Genomic DNA, 17,523 nt, shown 5'->3' with positions numbered 1-17,523 from the left:
ATTCCGGAACTATCTACTCAACCAATTCATAATGCAATACCCGCACACTGTGTCAGTGATGGAACTCCGCTACCCGATCAACATGCAGAGACCACTCAATCACATGCTATTATTACTATTATTATTATTATTATTATTTTTATTATTATTAAGAACTAAGCGTGACAAGTGTGTATCAGCAACAAAAACAAAAAAGTGAGAACGAATGATAATAATAATAACAACAATAAACAAGAAGGTGACAAAACACATTTAGGCACAAGTGGCAACAGCGTTGCCACAATACACAAAAGAACATTATTTGAACAATTTTAGGGTAATAACACTATCTTCCTGGACACACAAATTCGGCTTATGAATGCGCTGACAAACAGCTTCCAAAACTTGTAACTGCAAAAGATAACCATGACGAGCACGGCACAAAACAGAAAAACAGGAATCAGAATAAGTACGACAACAGTCAGTACTAGAAACCAAATGATTGTATACTGAAGACTTATTACCAGACGGACGCACACAATCTCGACTCACGCGCACACCCTCACACTCACTCTCACCCTCACTCAGCTTACCTTCTCCCTCACTGTCCGGATCAGAACCTGCTCCGTCATCCACAGCGGTTCGACTCTCCTCCTCACTTGCATCGTCCTGCGTCTCACCTTCACCACCAACGCCAACCGTGAATGCCGTTGCCTTCATGTCAGTCGTCGTCCTTTCCGATTGTTTCCTTTGTATTTTTACCGTGAATTCATAGGTCCGGTTGTAATCTGCTGTAGATCTCCGTGGTCTGTCATTTGCTGCTTTGTTTTGTGGATTAGTTGTTGTTGTTGTTGGATGTAAACCTGGTGTTGTTGTTGGATGTGAAGCTGGTGTTGTTGTTGCAGCCAGGGTTGTTGGTCTTTTTGTTGAATCCTGCTCTAGTTCCGGTGGGACAAATCGACCGCCGCGGGTGCTCTCCACCAACACATACCTCGAAGGAGGAGGGTCAGGGGGAGGCAGAGGTGCTGTCACCACTCGAGGCACAGCCCCATGCAAAGCACCCAGAGGCACAGACTTAGGCACACCCGAGGGCTGCACCAATGGCGGTTCCGCACGCACCTCCAAAGAGCTGCCAAGCTCAAGCCCGTCCAACACAGATGTCAGAGGGGGAGCGGCAGACAGCGGCAGGGAACTATCCTGCCGTGTAGGTGATGGGTTTTTCCTAGGCCTCCCGCGTTTGGGCCTCTCAGATTGCGCACTGGGTGGAAGGATGTGAAGTGGAGTGTGTTGTTTGAGACGTGCGTTCAGGTGCTGAACAGTCCTACCAACATACCGACTAGCACAATGTCGGCATTCGAAGTTGTAGATAACATGACTGAGGTGGAGGGTTGGTAGGACGTCCTTCCGCACCGTGAACGCACGCATTGTTGTGAAGACTGGATTTCGGGATTCCACCAAAATCAAACAAGAAGGAAGTAATCATGACCGAGTTTGAGCTCTTTTACCGCAAGTTATTACGCTTCAGACCAGTGTCCGAGTCACAACAGTCCATTTGCGCCGCAAAGATCCGGGCAGAGGCCGAGGAACACGCTGATGCATTACCGGATAGAAGAACGTTTTCATTGAAACGCGAACATCTCATAGCCCTGCATGAGCTACGGAATAACAAAGACATTATTGTCACGCGCCCTGATAAGGGTCGTGCAACTGTTTTAATGAATAAAACTGACTACATCGAGAAGATGTCCGTTATCCTAAATGACACATCAAAGTTCCGTACACTTGGTCCGGTCAAGACCTGTGGTCGAACTGAAAAAGTAGAAAAGGATCTTGTAACTTATCTTAAGAAGCTAAAGAATGAAGAACAAATATCAAAACATGAATTCGATCGCATCAAACCGACTGGTACCCTTCGTCCTCGACTCTATGGCCTTCCTAAAATCCATAAACCTACATGCCCTGTTAGACCAATAGTATCCATGACCGCCTCCCCTCAATACTCTATCTCGAAATGGCTGTGCATCTACCTACAGCCTGTTCAAGATTACTATTGCAAACGCACTGTGAAGGATAGTTTCGACTTTGTTGCGAGGCTTCGTGATAGTCCGGTCCCTCTCAATGCACACATGTGTTCCTTCGATGTTGTAAGTCTCTTTACGAATGTTCCTATTGATGAGACTGTTGACATCTGTATGGATGTATTGTACCGTAACGATGATGTTGATACTCCATGGGTATCGGAAGCGGCGTTTCGTCATTTGATACTGTCAGTTACAACTGGTGTCGAGTTTTCGTTCAACGATGTGATGTACAAGCAAGTGGATGGTGTGGCGATGGGATCTCCTCTTGGTCCCGTCCTCGCCAATATATTCGTTGGTTATTGTGAGTGCAAGATTGATGAGTCGCTTTGGCCCGCGTTCTACGTGCGTTTTGTTGACGATTCGTTCACGCATTTTGACAGTGTTGAGAGCAGTGAATTGTTTCTCGATGTGCTCAACAGCCTACATCCTTCCCTCCGCTTTACTTGTGAGCACGAGCAGTCTAGTAAGTTGTCATTTCTAGACGTGCTTGTAGAGAAGACTGGCTGTGAAATGTTGACTTCTGTGTATCGTAAGCCTACGTTCACCGGTCAGTACATTGCCTTCGATTCATATTGTTCGTCTCAATACAAGGTCAACTTAGTTCGTAACCTCGTGGACCGTGCGCAACGTATTTGTTCGCCCAGTAAGCTGCAGGCCGAGCTCGATTTTCTTCGATCTGTTTTCTTGAAGAATGGCTATCCGGAATTCTTGTTGCGTAAGTTTCTGTCCATGGAGCAGAAACCGAAATCGGTGCTGATTGGTCCACCTCGCTGTCCCGTCTATCTATGTTTGCCATGGAAGGGGCAGGAATCGATCAAAGTGTGTCGCGAAGTCAAGTCTATCGTCCGTCGTACTTATTATGCAGTACATTTTGTGCCAGTCTTCACAACAATGCGTGCGTTCACGGTGCGGAAGGACGTCCTACCAACCCTCCACCTCAGTCATGTTATCTACAACTTCGAATGCCGACATTGTGCTAGTCGGTATGTTGGTAGGACTGTTCAGCACCTGAACGCACGTATCAAACAACACACTCCACTTCACATCCTTCCACCCAGTGCGCAATCTGAGAGGCCCAAACGCGGGAGGCCTAGGAAAAACCCATCACCTACACGGCAGGATAGTTCCCTGTCGCTGTCTGCCGCTCCCCCTCTGACATCTGTGTTGGACGGGCTTGAGCTTGGCAGCTCTTTGGAGGTGCGTGCGGAACCGCCATTGGTGCAGCCCTCGGGTGTGCCTAAGTCTGTGCCTCTGGGTGCTTTGCATGGGGCTGTGCCTCGAGTGGTGACAGCACCTCTGCCTCCCCCTGACCCTCCTCCTTCGAGGTATGTGTTGGTGGAGAGCACCCGCGGCGGTCGATTTGTCCCACCGGAACTAGAGCAGGATTCAACAAAAAGACCAACAACCCTGGCTGCAACAACAACACCAGCTTCACATCCAACAACAACACCAGGTTTACATCCAACAACAACAACAACTAATCCACAAAACAAAGCAGCAAATGACAGACCACGGAGATCTACAGCAGATTACAACCGGACCTATGAATTCACGGTAAAAATACAAAGGAAACAATCGGAAAGGACGACGACTGACATGAAGGCAACGGCATTCACGGTTGGCGTGGGTGGTGAAGGTGAGACGCAGGACGATGCAAGTGAGGAGGAGAGTCGAACCGCTGTGGATGACGGAGCAGGTCCTGATCCGGCCAGTGAGGGAGAAGGTGAGCTGAGTGAGGGTGAGAGTGAGTGTGAGGGTGTGCGCGTGAGTCGAGATTGTGTGCGTCCGTCTCGTAATAAGTCTTCAGTATACAATCATTTGGTTTCTAGTACTGACTGTTGTCGTACTTATTCTGATTCCTGTTTTTCTGTTTTGTGCCGTGCTCGTCATGGTTATCTTTTGCAGTTACAAGTTTTGGAAGCTGTTTGTCAGCGCATTCATAAGCCGAATTTGTGTGTCCAGAAAGATAGTGTTATTACCCTAAAATTGTTCAAATAATGTTCTTTTGTGTATTGTGGCAACGCTGTTGCCACTTGTGCCTAAATGTGTTTTGTCACCTTCTTGTTTATTGTTGTTATTATTATTATCATTCGTTCTCACTTTTTTGTTTTTGTTGCTGATACACACTTGTCACGCTTAGTTCTTACTTGTATACCCTTGTGTTCTGCACACTTTTGTGAGAAATCGCACCTCATTATTATTATTCTCAATTATTATTATTATTCTCAATTCATGGATGACATGGTGTCAACCAATATTATGAATGAGGGCTACCAGCCATGGAATAAAAGAACAAGAAGGCAAAAATGCACACGACAAATATGGCAAGTTAAATGAAAATGAAAATGAAATAAAAGTAAATCAATCCAAAACCAAAATCAATTATAAAGATCAATCCAAACCCAACTGAATTGTACAGGTAGCATATGTGATTTACTTCGGAGCTTGAAGTAATACACAAAGAGAATTGAATTCAATGATTAGTAAATGAAGATTGACGTACGTGTATATTTATCAAGCTTAAAAATGCATTGAGGGTGTTGCTGGACTTTAATTGCTGAGGAAGAGAATCCCATAATTGGTATGCTAGGAATACAGGGGATTTGCTCATAGAATTGTTTCTTGCAATCGGGAAACGAAGCGTGTTCCGGCTTGTTGAGGATTCATTGAACCAGTTTAAGGAATGCTGCACATGCTGAGGGGCAGTGATAAGTTTGATTTTGTGAATGTATACGCAGGAGGATTGGTCAATGTAATGTTTCAGAGGAAATGTACAGCAATTTTCATAGAGAACGGCTATGTTAGTCTCGGGCAGCAAACGAAGTATTGCCCGGAGAATCCGTCGATGCACAATCTCTAGCTTTACAAAGAGGCCATTACCAGCGCCACACCACACCACACAGCAATACAAGAAAATAGGCAAAACGTATGTATGATAAAAGGTCTTTCGGCATTCTGGTGAGGGCGCGCGATAGTGGGGGTTCGAATCCCAGGTTATGTCATAAAAAAAGGATTTTTTTAAAGAATTGATAACATCCCTATGCTTTTTTTGTCTAGGTCATCAAGGCAAAAAAGCATAGCGTAGGGCCCTGAGCTTCCAAGCTCTCTCGTTGGTATTTGCGTGTTTGTTTGTTTGTGTGTTTGTGTCACGCCTGGCGCTATCCCGTATCTGTCCCGTACCGTACCGTACCATCAAACACAGCTGGCCACATACACATACAGCTGGCCACAATATTCAAATAGGGCTTTCAAACGCAAGATCATAACGTGAAGCAACTTCGAAGAATGAGTATGAATGCGAAGTGTATGGGGGAATGCATGCATGTAGTGCGGGCTCGAATCCCAGGTTATGCCTTAAAAAAAATAGACGAATTGAAAAATTTATAACATCCTTATCCATTTTTTGCCTAGGTCATCAAGGCGGTAGACGTTGTCGTATTATCCTCGACCGTATCTGTCCCGTACCTGTCCTGTACCGCACCATCAAAGACGGCTGGCCACAATGCATATTCAAATAGGGCTTTCAAATGCAAGATCATAACGTAAAGCAACTTGGAAGAATTAGTATATTTGCGAAATGTATCGGGGGATGCATGCAGGGCGATAGTGCGGTTCGAATCCCAGGTTATGTCTTTAAAAAAAGGAGAAATTTATAAAAGTTCATAACATCTCTATGCTTTTTTTGTCTAGGTCATCAAGACATAGTGAAGAGCCCTGAGCTTCCAAACTCTCTCGTTTGCCCAGTACAACAAGCCAGTACTAACCTACTTTTATTCCGTAGCTATGCAGACGACGTTACATCAGTGACGTCTGGCGCTAGCCAGGGTCCACACAGCGTTAATTTGGTATTTGTGTGTTTGTTTGTTTGTTTGTTTGTGTCACGCCTGGCGCTATCCCGTATCTGTTCCGTACCGTACCATCAAACACAGCTGGCCACATAGAGTTGGCCGCAATATTCAAATTGGGCTTTCAAATGCAAGATCATAACGTGAAGCAACTTGGAAGAATGGTTATCAATGCGAGGTGTATGGGGAAATGCAAGTAGGGCGAAAGTGCGGGTTCGAATCCCAGGATATGCCTGAAAAAAAAATAGGAGAATTGAAAAATTAATAACATCCCTATGCTTTTTTTGCCGTCATCAAGGCGATAGACGGTGTCGTATTATCCTCGATCTTACCTGTCCCGTTATGCTAATGCCATCATAAACCTTTCTTTTAGAAGATTAGGACATACAGATTTATTCTGCAAAGTTTGGTTGCAAGCATGCTGCTTGAATTCTCACAGAATTGGCTCCAAAAAAATGTAGGAAAAGTGCAAAGAAATTGTCATTGTATCTAACTGAATATGTATGCGATCCACCTCAAACTTCACCATAAGTTGAAGAAAGGGTCATGGGTTAACAATCCAGCACAAACTCAAATTCGTCAAAATAGCACCTAAGGTCGGTTTTTGCAGAGCACCTGTCATATTATGTCTTTTCTCTTTCCTTTTCCTGACCGTGGGGAATTTGTCATGCGCCAAATAAATAGAAATGAAAAAGAATGGAAGACAACGTTAAATCATTGAAACAGTGCCATTACCACGACAACGCTTAGGCGCAAACTGGATGAGGCAGAAGGCAACGTGCTGTAAACTCCAACGGCAAGGCTGTTGGCGGAAACTTCAACACGAACAAGAACGAATCCGACGACAAAACCTTTTGAATGAAAAGAAAAAAAGGATCCACAGCAAATCACTGGTTTACCATGTGAAGAGCTTTTTTTATTGGGTTTCAATGTCGCGTGTCACTGAGTGCAAACTGATTAACAGGAAGAAAATTGCTATATTCGGCACGTGCTTAGTCCAAACAATGGACAAGGACAGTACTCTGCACCTCGAGAAGACCATACTTATTACACATTTTGTATTTTCCTCATCAGCTGTGACCCGGGACAGGGCCGACGTTCTTCCAAAATGATCAATTTTACTGGTATCTGGTTTATTTGGTGGATTCGATCGCACAACTTGTGCCCACAGTTTCCATGTTACAATAATAACAATAATTTCCCGTTTGTGTATTTTCCTCAAACCAGTGAATAATAATAATAATGTGTTTAATTTTGAAAGGATTGGGGGAACTTCCAAGTCAAAGTGTTGCAAACCACCAGTTCTCAATTGGGAAAGGCCTTCGCGCTTATGGCGTTGCATTCGTCGCAATGTTGTCTTTCGACTCCGCCGTACGGCTGATGTTGCTGCATGGCATACGCTATATGCGCTGTGTGTGTTTTTGCTGTATACGCTGTTATGTCCAGTTTTATATGCTTATGTTTTGCATGTACGCTGTTTTTGCATGCTATAAATAGCTGGTGTTATTAGTGTTCATTGTTAATTATCAGATGAAGTGAAATATACTGTGTAAAGGAAAACAGTTGTCCTCGTGCCGTGTGGTCGTACGATCCTGACAATTTAGAGAATCTTAGAGGGTTCATAACATTTGGCGACCACGCCAGGATAGGAGCGAGCATGGCAGAGGAACTATGGAACAATTTGGAAGCCAGCTTTATCGACAATGGAGAGCGGTTAGGATTAGAAGGCGAGTTGTTGAAGGTACATGTGGAGCAGAGGCTCCAACAGTACGCGGAGCGTGAGGAGCGCAGTGCCAGACGGCGAGAGGAGGCGCTCCGCACCGAGTTTGCCAAAACACTAAACGAGATTAACGAGCGCATCGCCAATGCGCATGAGGGTGAGGGTAAAGCCGCGATGGGAGGTACAGAGGAATCTCCCAGTCACAGCGGGGGGGGGCGTCAACCGTTGATGAAAATCCCCTCATATGATGGAACGCAGCCATTGGAGCGTTATCTTGACCTGTTCGAGGACATCTGTTCCAAGAACGAGTTCGAAGAAAGCGAATGGCTGCTGCGACTGCGCATCGCGCTAGCGGGTAGCAAAGCGGAGAGGATATGTATTGGATGCAACAATTACGAGGAAGCAAAGCGAGAGTTGCTTGCCTCGCTCGGAAAGACTCCGGATAAAGCGTGGAAGACATTGCTGACAGGCAAGCAGCGGTCAGATGAGTCGTTTCATCAATACGTTGTCCGTGTTTGCCGAGAGGTAGAGGTGTGAGCCACACTCGCTATGACAGAAGATGGCGAGGTGGACACCAAGTATAGCTCCGATATAGGAAAAATGTCCCCGGTGCTGCAAGCAATGGCAAAGCAGGTAATCTTGGAGCAATGCGGACCTGAGATGAAGACGTACCTGGTCGAACGGCAGTGCTATGGGATGTCACTGCGCCAGGTACAGGAGCACGGCGCGTCTTACCAGGTCGCGCACGGACGACAGGGTGATACTGCCAGGAAGCCAGTAGAACGATCCGTGCCAAGGCCCACGGCGTCGGCACAGTGCATGGCGATATCGGTCGCAGATGCAGAGAAGCAGCTAAAGTCGCTGCCACAGGAAGGGAGAAAGGGTTTTCTGCAGCGAGAGAGACTCTGCTGGAACTGCCTTAAGTATGGCCATATGGCCAGAGAATGTCGGTCAGGCTCGAGATGCACGAAATGCCAGAGGAAACACCACCTGCTAATACATGATGTGTTGGATAGAGCAGGTTACAGCCGGGAGAAACCGACTGAGATAGTTACGGAGAAGAATGTTGGGTCGTGCTGTCTACACTCACCAAGTGTGCGGCTGATGACCGGAGTGGCACGAGTTGAGGGAAGAACTCGAAACGCGAAGGTTCGCGTGTTCCTGGACTCGGGTGCTGAGGCGTCATTCGTGACTGCAGCGTTGGTGTCAGCAATCGATGCAGGACACGTTGGGGTTGAAAATGTAGAGGTGAAGCCGTTCGGCGCGGAACCAACCCAACAGCGCATGGATAAGTACGCCATCACGATCCAGGGTAGCTCGGCTAGCATTCGGGTACGCGCGTTCGTGAAACCAACGCTTGAGCTGGACCTGAAGTGCGCAAGTCCGCAGACCATTGCGCAGTGGCACAGTTGGGGAGTAGAGCTGAGTGACAAGCCTCAACAAGGGACATCAGACGAAATACATATGCTGATTGGTGCAGACTATATCAACGCGGTACTGCACAGCAAGAAGGAAGTTAATGGTGAGACGGTGTGGAACACAGAGATAGGTAATGTATTATCTGGTCCAGCGTCTGCACCAAGTCGAAACAGTCAGCCGGTGACCGTGTCATGTGTCACAGCCCACATTGAACAACTATGGCAATTGGATGAACCTCCAGAACAACATCAGCACCTGCCATCGTTCCCGCTATGTCGCCAGGGCAGCGGGTACCAAGTGGGTCTCTTGTGGCGAAATGAGCGTCGCCCAACGGATAACTTTGCTCAAGCTAGAGTCATCGCAACGTGGCTTCTTGAAAAGCTGAAGAGGAATGGGAAGCGTGCGCTCTATGATGATGTGCTGATCAGGGAGTACCGCGAGCTTGGAGCAATTGAGCTGGAGCCATGTGAGAGCGATGCCGGGTACTATGTACCGCATCATGGTGTATTCCGCGAGCACGCTGCAACCACGAAGTTAAGAGTGGTGTTCAATGCCTCGGCGACGGCTCCAGATGGCAAGTCGTTGAACGACATGGTTGACCCTGGACCGTCGCTATTGCCGAGTCTCGCAGGTATGCTATTGTAGTATCCCTGCCCGACCAATACGGAAGTAGTACGGTTACCATTACATTGTTGGCAGCGGTGTAGTTTATATAAAACAACGTGATTCGACCCCAGACTCCGATGGCTCAACCCGCTACAGCTCCGTGCGACGAATCAAGATGAGAATCATGTTTCTTGCCTTCCTCGGCCTGGCACTGCTTATTAGCCTGCAGCTCAGTCAGGGTGCTAGCGTGGATCACCCTTCCCTCCGCATGGCACTCACTGGAGACTCCGATGGCGATTCCAAGCGACCCGCTACCTACATGTATACTACCGGTGGTGATGGCGAAGCTGATGAGGACGACGACATGCAGGCTGCTGACCAAGACAAGGAGGGTATTCCCCAAGACCAGCAGCGTTTGATTTTTGCCGGCACGCAGTTGGCAGACGGCCGAACCCTGAGTGACTACAACGTTCAGCACGAGTCCACTATTCACTTGGTGCTTCGTCTCCGTGGTGGGATGCAGATTTTCGTCAACACTCTTCCTGGCTAGACCATCACTCTTTGCGTCGCGCAAAGCGATGCTATCAACAATGTGAAGACCACGATTCAAGACGAGGAGGGAGGTTACTTGTCTGACGCCGAGCTAGCCGCTCTGAGTGACCGGCTCAACGAAGATGAAGATAAAACCTGGCTCGCCCTCCGCCATAGCTCCAGCCGCCGCCGTGGTTACTAACGCTGATTCCAGGTATGGCATTTTCTTTCCTGTCTTCCTTCAGTCTTCCTGTTCTCTTCAGTCTTCCTTTATGCGAGTGTGTGAATCCAGTTTAGTTTGGTAGGCGTCTGATCATGGTGAGCCACGGTTTACCCAGCTAACGTGGGACAATGTGTGTGACAACGCCCCTTATAGTTATAGTGTATTCAGTTCGGTTTTTGAACTGCGATGTTCCTGGCGGGTTGTGCCAGCGTTGTGCAGCAAGAGTGCTGTGGTTTTTCAGGTCCTATTTGGAGGACAGTTCTTTCCCCTTTTGACCCCGTGAGATCGTGTGAACCTGGTGTGCTTCTACTTTATGATTTGTTATCAGTTCATTTCTTCTGTCTACTCTAAACGTTATCATTTCCGATATAATTTGCCATCTTCCGGGTGACGCTGTGTTCGTAACTCCTCACTAATTTTTTGAATATCACGAGGGCGTGATTATCTGTAGGAAGGGAGGGTGTAGTATCCCTGCCCGACCAATACGGAAGCAGTACGGAACTAATACGGAGCTTTGCCTGATGTATATTTAGTGTATCTCCGTATGTAAGCGTACGGCGTCTGCTGCATAAAAGCGGCTGCGCATTTCTGTTTTGATGAATAGAAGAGGAATATTAGATTAGATTAGATAGCAATGAAAGCTAACTCGAAGAAGAAGGATTCAACCTCTAGGTGAGCACCGGAGAGAAAGTCAGTTATTTTGCCGCTTCTTCTTTCACGAACGATTATATCTCAGGTGTGTACCTGAAAGTAGAATAAAAGTAATTATTGTTGATTTCACCGCGCCTACCACTCGGCTACCTATTACACTATTACGGTTCCGTGAATATAAGAGCGCGCTGCAAGCGGACATCCGCAAGGCTTTCTTCATGGTCGCGGTTAATCCCGAAGACCGTCCGTACCTGCGTTTCTTGTGGCCCGGTCGAAGCGACAGCGATGAACTGTTAACCTGGAGGCTAACGAAACTGCCATTTGGCGTAAACTGCTCGCCGTACATGCTTACTGCGGTGATTCGGCATCACTTGAAGGAGCTACGGGCGTTGTCTGCACCCAAAGAGCGAGATCGTATTGATCTCTTGCTCACGAGTTTCTACGTTGACGATTTGGTCTCTAGTGTCTCAAATGCCTCGGAAGCCAAGGAGATGCAAGAGTTCAGCGTGCGTGTGCTTACGGATGCTGGCATGGAGTTACGCAAGTGGCGAGGCAACGAAATCCCGTGCGATCCAGAGGCCGGAGATAAAGTCCTCGGTCTGAAATGGAAAACCAGTGATGACTTGCTCAGCATAGCAGCGCTAGGCGAGTCCGATAGGCCGTCTGTTTGGACCCGGCGATCCCTCCTCAAGTGTGTTGCATCAGTGTTTGATCCGCTAGGTCTAGCAGCACCGGCAGTTGTGCCGGGAAAGATACTGCTACAGCAAGCCTGGAAAGTCGGAGGCGACTGGGATGATATGTTGCCTGATGGCATCGCAGCCGCATGTGCGCAATGGTGGGGAGAGTTAGCCGAAGTGGTGAGCATTGACATACCACGTTGGATTTGCTGCAATCTTGACACGCCGATTGCGCTTCATGCCTTCGCCGATGCCAGTGAGAAAGCGTTTGGATGTTGTTTGTATGCCGTCGTCAATGGACAGTCGCACTTGGTATTTGCCAAGGCCAAAGTGGCACCTGTGTCTCCGCCCACGTTAGCCCGCCTTGAGTTACAAGCAGTATGTCTAGCGGCTCGCTACGCTGAGTTTGTGGTGAAGGAGCTGCGTGTGACCATCACGCAAGTCTATGGCTGGACTGACAGTCTCACTACCGTTCATTGGATCAGTAATCCATCGTACAAATGGAAAACATTTGTGGCTAACCGCGTCAGTCAAGTCCAAGAGATATCGAAGAAGGTCGGCATTGTGTGGAACCATTGCCCGGGCCTTCACAACCCAGCAGATTTACCGTCGCGTGGGAGTAGTGCACAGCAGATCCGTAGTCCGTTCTGGAGGGGCGGACCAACCTGGATCACGGAGCCCAATGACTGGCCCACCGCATCCTCAACCGCAGCTACAGATGAGTCCAGTGTAGAGGTACGAGTGTCAGCCACCACCTGTAGTCGAGAATCTGATAAGGAATGGTGGCTCCGATTCAGTAAATGGTCGAGGGCACAGGGCATGGTGACTCGGATGTTGCAGTGGAAGCACACTGAGCCTCGTGCTGAACTCTATTTTGCAGCAGACAACGTATTGCACCGCATCGTTCAAGCCGCATGTTTCGCTGAGGATCTTGAGCTGATCAAACAAAGTCAACCAGTGAAGCCCGGGTCGAAGGTGTATCAGCTTGCACCGTTTCTGGATGAGCATGGAGTGCTCAGAGCCGGGGGACGACTTCAGCACAGCGAGTTGGCGTATGGAGCCAAGCACCCAGTCCTGTTAGGCAAACATCATCTGACCGAGTTGCTGTTGGAGAAAAAGCATGTTGAAAGGATGCACCAAGGTGTAGAAGGAGTCTTGTCGTTCATCCGTCAGAAATTCTGGATTATCGGTGGTCGACGAGCGCTACGCAACATTACTCAGCGATGTGTTACATGCCGCCGCTACAAGGCTAAGGCTGCCTCAGAAGTCTGCCCGCCGCTGCCAGAAGACCGAGTTGTTCACGAGAGGCCGTTCGCAACTACCGGCATCGACTATGCTGGTCCGTTGTACGTGCGCCGTGGTGAGTCATCTCCGAAGGTATGGATAGCATTGTTTGTGTGTGCCACCACCAGAGCAGTTCACTTGGAGGTGGTCGATAGTTTAAGTACCGAGTCATTCTTGATGGCATTTCGGAAGTTTGTCGCGAGACGTAGTTTGCCGTCTCGGATCAGGTCTGACAACGCCACAACGTTCAAGGCGGCATCTGACAAACTGAGTGTGCCATGGATGTTCAATCCTCCAGCTGCACCATGGCATGGAGGCTTCTATGAGCGAATGGTTGGTACAGTGAAGAGTGCCTTGAAAAAGGTAATGGGAACAGCGTTTCTGAAGGTCCAGGAGCTTGAGACCCTCTTGTATGAGGTTGAAGCAGTGGTGAATAGTCGTCCGCTAACTTATGTGTCTGATAGCCTGGATGAGCCACCAGTAACCCCTGCAATGATGATGGGTGACATCTGGATGTCGTCAGAGAAGCCAGCAGGTACCCTGGACGCTGCGCAGATGTCATCGAGATTGCGTTACCTCAGTCGGACACTGGAGCATGTCAAGAATCGTTGGGAGGTGGAGTACCTAAGTCAGCTGAACAAACACCAACAGACCATGTCGTGCCCTTTAGCTGTGGGTGATGTTGTCTTTGTTCTCGATGATACCAAGCGCAAACAGTTCTGGCGTTTGGGACGGATCATCGAGTTATTCCCTGGTCGAGATGGTAAGCGTCGTGTTGCCAAGGTTAAGTTGAGTACCAGTACCCTGTTGAGGCCGATCCAAAGGTTAGTGCCGTTAGAAGTATCGTCACAGGACGTGGCTCCTGGGCTTGCAGATACCGCTCAACTTGCTATCGTCCCTCAGCAGCCAGCGTATGAACCGTCAGCACCGTTACCACCACCACGGCAGCAGGAGATAACGCGTTCTGGGCGCGTAGTCAGAGCCCCGGATCGTTTTTGACTTGTGTGCATTGTTGTACGGCGGTGAGAAGCCCTTTGGTGGGGAGAATGTTGCAAACCACCAGTTCTCAATTGGGAAAGGCCTTCGCGCTTATGGCGTTGCATTCGTCGCAATGTTGTCTTTCGACTCCGCCGTACCGCTGATGTTGCTGCATGGCATACGCTATATGCGCTGTGTGTGTTTTTGCTGTATACGCTGTTATGTCCAGTTTTATATGCTTATGTTTTGCATGTACGCTGTTTTTGCATGCTATAAATAGCTGGTGTTATTAGTGTTCATTGTTAATTATCAGATGAAGTGAAATATACCGTGTAAAGGAAAACAGTTGTCCTCGTGCCGTGTGGTCGTACGATCCTGACAATTTAGAGAATCTTAGAGGGTTCATAACACAAAGGATCAGTGAGGGAAGTGAACCGCCTGGAAAGAGAAAAAAAAACAATTTGCGTGAACGATAACAATCAAGCACTCAAAAGTACAACATTCAGTTATGAAACAACCTTATTGACAAAATTCTGGCCCGACAAGGCCAGGCTAACACACCATTCTACTAGCTGAACAATTTTAAATAGATAATACTCTCTTTTTCAACACAATGGTGAGGCTCATGAATGCATTGGAAAACAGACTCCAACACTTTCACCTGTAGCTGATCACCATGACGTCCACGACACAAAAAGGAGAAACATGAATCAGAATACACCTGGCAACATTCATCACGAGATACCAAATGATTATACACAGGAGACTTACGAGGTCGAAACACACGCCCACACTGACTATTACGCTCTCCCATACCTATCATCGGCTCTCTCCCTCACTCAACTCACTGCTAGAAACTCCTCTGCTAGTGTCGTTTCCGTCATCGTACTCATCGTTGGCGATCACGTCGAGTGTTGCCGTCACAGTAATATGTCGTTTGTTATAGCGCAACGTGGATTCACGGAGTGCCGACGAACAAAACACAAATACGCTTGAACTTGCGGACAACGCGGTCTCTAGTCTTACGCCAGATGTGATTTTTTTAACTTGATCCACTTGATCTAGTGTATTCTATGATTTGTCTGGTATCTCACATCAGCTTGCAGATATAATCATCTGCCTTCTGTCACATCAATTACCGACCAAGGAATTGTAAGATGCTCTGATGGTTATGCCAAAAATATGGAAGATAGCGCAACTTGTGGACAAAATGGTCAATGGGACTGGCAGGGCAGTTGCATCAGTAAGTATCCACAGTTTTGTTGACTTTCAAACATCATTGCAGTGCATTCTTCCAATATTATGGTTCTGCGGAATCTCGTGGCATGAAGAGGTATCGAGAGCTGCATGTTTCCAGCTGGTCAGATGTATTGTATATGCGAAGGGCGTTCCCACCTTGAAAGTTCATAGCATCATAGAGCACTTGTTTTGGAATTTCACTTCCCTCCTAAAAATTCAGGAATGGGCACAAATTTTCGATTGATTCTTCAAAAGATCTTTACCCGCCATTCCAGGTTGATCTCTTCCACTTGCAATGAGTGTTCGACAAGATAGGTCCGATGTCTGCAACCGGAACACATTTTATGAAACGGGCGGAAGTGCAAGCCCTGTTGCAAGAGCAACATTATGGGAGCCGCGCCAAGCTAAAAGGTGGCTTCGTGTTTTGCCAACAAATCGAGAAAATCACCAAAATGTCTCAGTTGGCAAAATTCTACTCGAGCGCGATCGCGAAAATATTCACTTTTATTCAAGTATCTAGTTTGCAAGAGAATGAAGAGAGAAGCCTTCTATGTTTGAGCAACACTTCTTCAGTGTTCCCTCTTTCATCGTTGTGGGGATTCCGCAGCAATGCCAGACATCGTAATGGAGCTTCTAGAGAATGTGGAGGTGAGCAGGATGACATTCTGTATCCGTGTGCGCCCAAACCTACTTGACGAGGAAGAGTCGCTCATTCATAGTGGCTGTGTTTCTTATCGTGGCCACGACTAGAGCGACGAGTATAGCTATGGGGAGACGTCTACAAGCCTTCCGACTATCATTCTGACAAGCGGCCTGGTGAGTTTCACTTTGTTTCGGCTAACTTCAATTTAGTGTTCATGGCGTGGCGTACTGGATTCCAAAATTTCCTCGTTTCAAGGAAATAGTGCCACACGACGAAGCGATGCATTGCCTCTACCTGCTAGCATATTGTCCCGTGGCGCCTTCTACCAGTATCCTTGGCAGGGAAGGAGAATGACATGGACTAGGACGGACAAAGAAACAGTGCCGCTTGTTAGCAATGTGCAGTCTACTGGGGCTATATGTAGGACATCTCTGGCACAGCACTACGAGCTACATGAAAGGATTAATTCATCCTGGCGTAGGTGATTGGAGAGAGTATGACGGACTGTCTTGGTAAGATGCGACGTTCCCCAACCCAGCGAAAAATATAGTCACAACATCATGATGAAGGATATGAAAATACTTATTGCGTGATAAAATGACATGAGTCAGGATGAAAATTTTAATATGAAGATCTGTTATTTCTTCTTTCTTAGATCTTCTAATTGGAACACAAGTACTTATTCTTCTTGTATTGATTGCACACCTGCTAAGCTTCGTCTCCACTTGGTGTCCCATGTTTTCTTGGAGTTTCGGAATGTCTTGGAATCCTTAGTGCCATTGATACCAGCCATTCTGTGACATGTGCACAATGTATGCTTATTTATGGCACATACACATTTCAGATGGGCACCAAAATTTCCATGATGGAAGTTGGATATATATACATCACTTTGGCATGAAAAAAGAATTTTCCAAAAATTATGCCTCAGCCACCTATTAGCTTGGCTCGGCTCATGTTATGTCGCGTTCAAATAGCATAGTATGGTTTGGATTGCCTGAGTCTGTGAGTGCAGTGCCGACAACATGCATCAAAGAGATGTCGCAGGCTGGTATTTCCATTCCCTAAGGCACCACGATTGAGAAGATTGGCAGACAGGCCACCACCACCGATATTGAACCTCGCCCCTACCAATACGCATCCGTAAGTCGATGTCCACAAACGACGCAGTTTTCCGGTACTGGTTCAAACTGACCTTCAGCGAGAGTCCGTTGTGTGTGGGTCACGACCTGATGTCGCACCAACAGGCGGTGAGAAAGGCTGGTGTTCCCCTTTTTAGGACGCTGCGAAAGAAAAGTGTGACCTGCTCCCCGCCCTACGACAAGATAATTAGGCACCTGGCAAATATGCTTTCTCGCAATTCTTACAATAAGTATCTAATATTGACGGTGTTTGAGTGCGCACTACTTGGCGACTGGTCATATTCATCGGCACTATTGGACTTCAGCGGTGCGTTTGACACTGTCATTCATCGGGTTGCTCTAGAGAGGTTAGCCACTGCTGGCGCACCAACGTCCATCACTGCAGTCCTAGTATCAAACACAACAGCCCGCACGAAACTTGGCGAACAAATAGGCAAACCATTTACAACGAACATCGGCGGCGTCCAGGGCGACCCAATGTCACCGATAATGTTTATAACTTACG

At 47.5% G+C, this 17,523-nt stretch overlaps 1 protein-coding gene across 1 annotated transcript in view; it reads left to right on the top strand.

Annotated features, from left to right (window-relative positions):
• Positions 1–17,523, top strand: part of LOC135826584 (CUB and sushi domain-containing protein 1-like) — a 162,850-nt gene that overhangs the window by 55,658 nt on the left and 89,669 nt on the right. The window contains exon 5 of the mRNA XM_065339188.1: positions 15,094–15,237. Within this exon, the coding sequence (XP_065195260.1) occupies positions 15,094–15,237 (144 nt within the window). The remainder of the gene's footprint in view (positions 1–15,093; positions 15,238–17,523) is intronic.

Source organism: Sycon ciliatum, chromosome 10 (assembly GCF_964019385.1).
Source record: "Sycon ciliatum chromosome 10, ocSycCili1.1, whole genome shotgun sequence".
Classification (NCBI taxonomy): domain Eukaryota; kingdom Metazoa; phylum Porifera; class Calcarea; order Leucosolenida; family Sycettidae; genus Sycon; species Sycon ciliatum.
The sequence above is the reverse complement of the archived record's forward strand: the minus strand, read 5'-3'. Positions and strand labels throughout refer to the sequence as shown.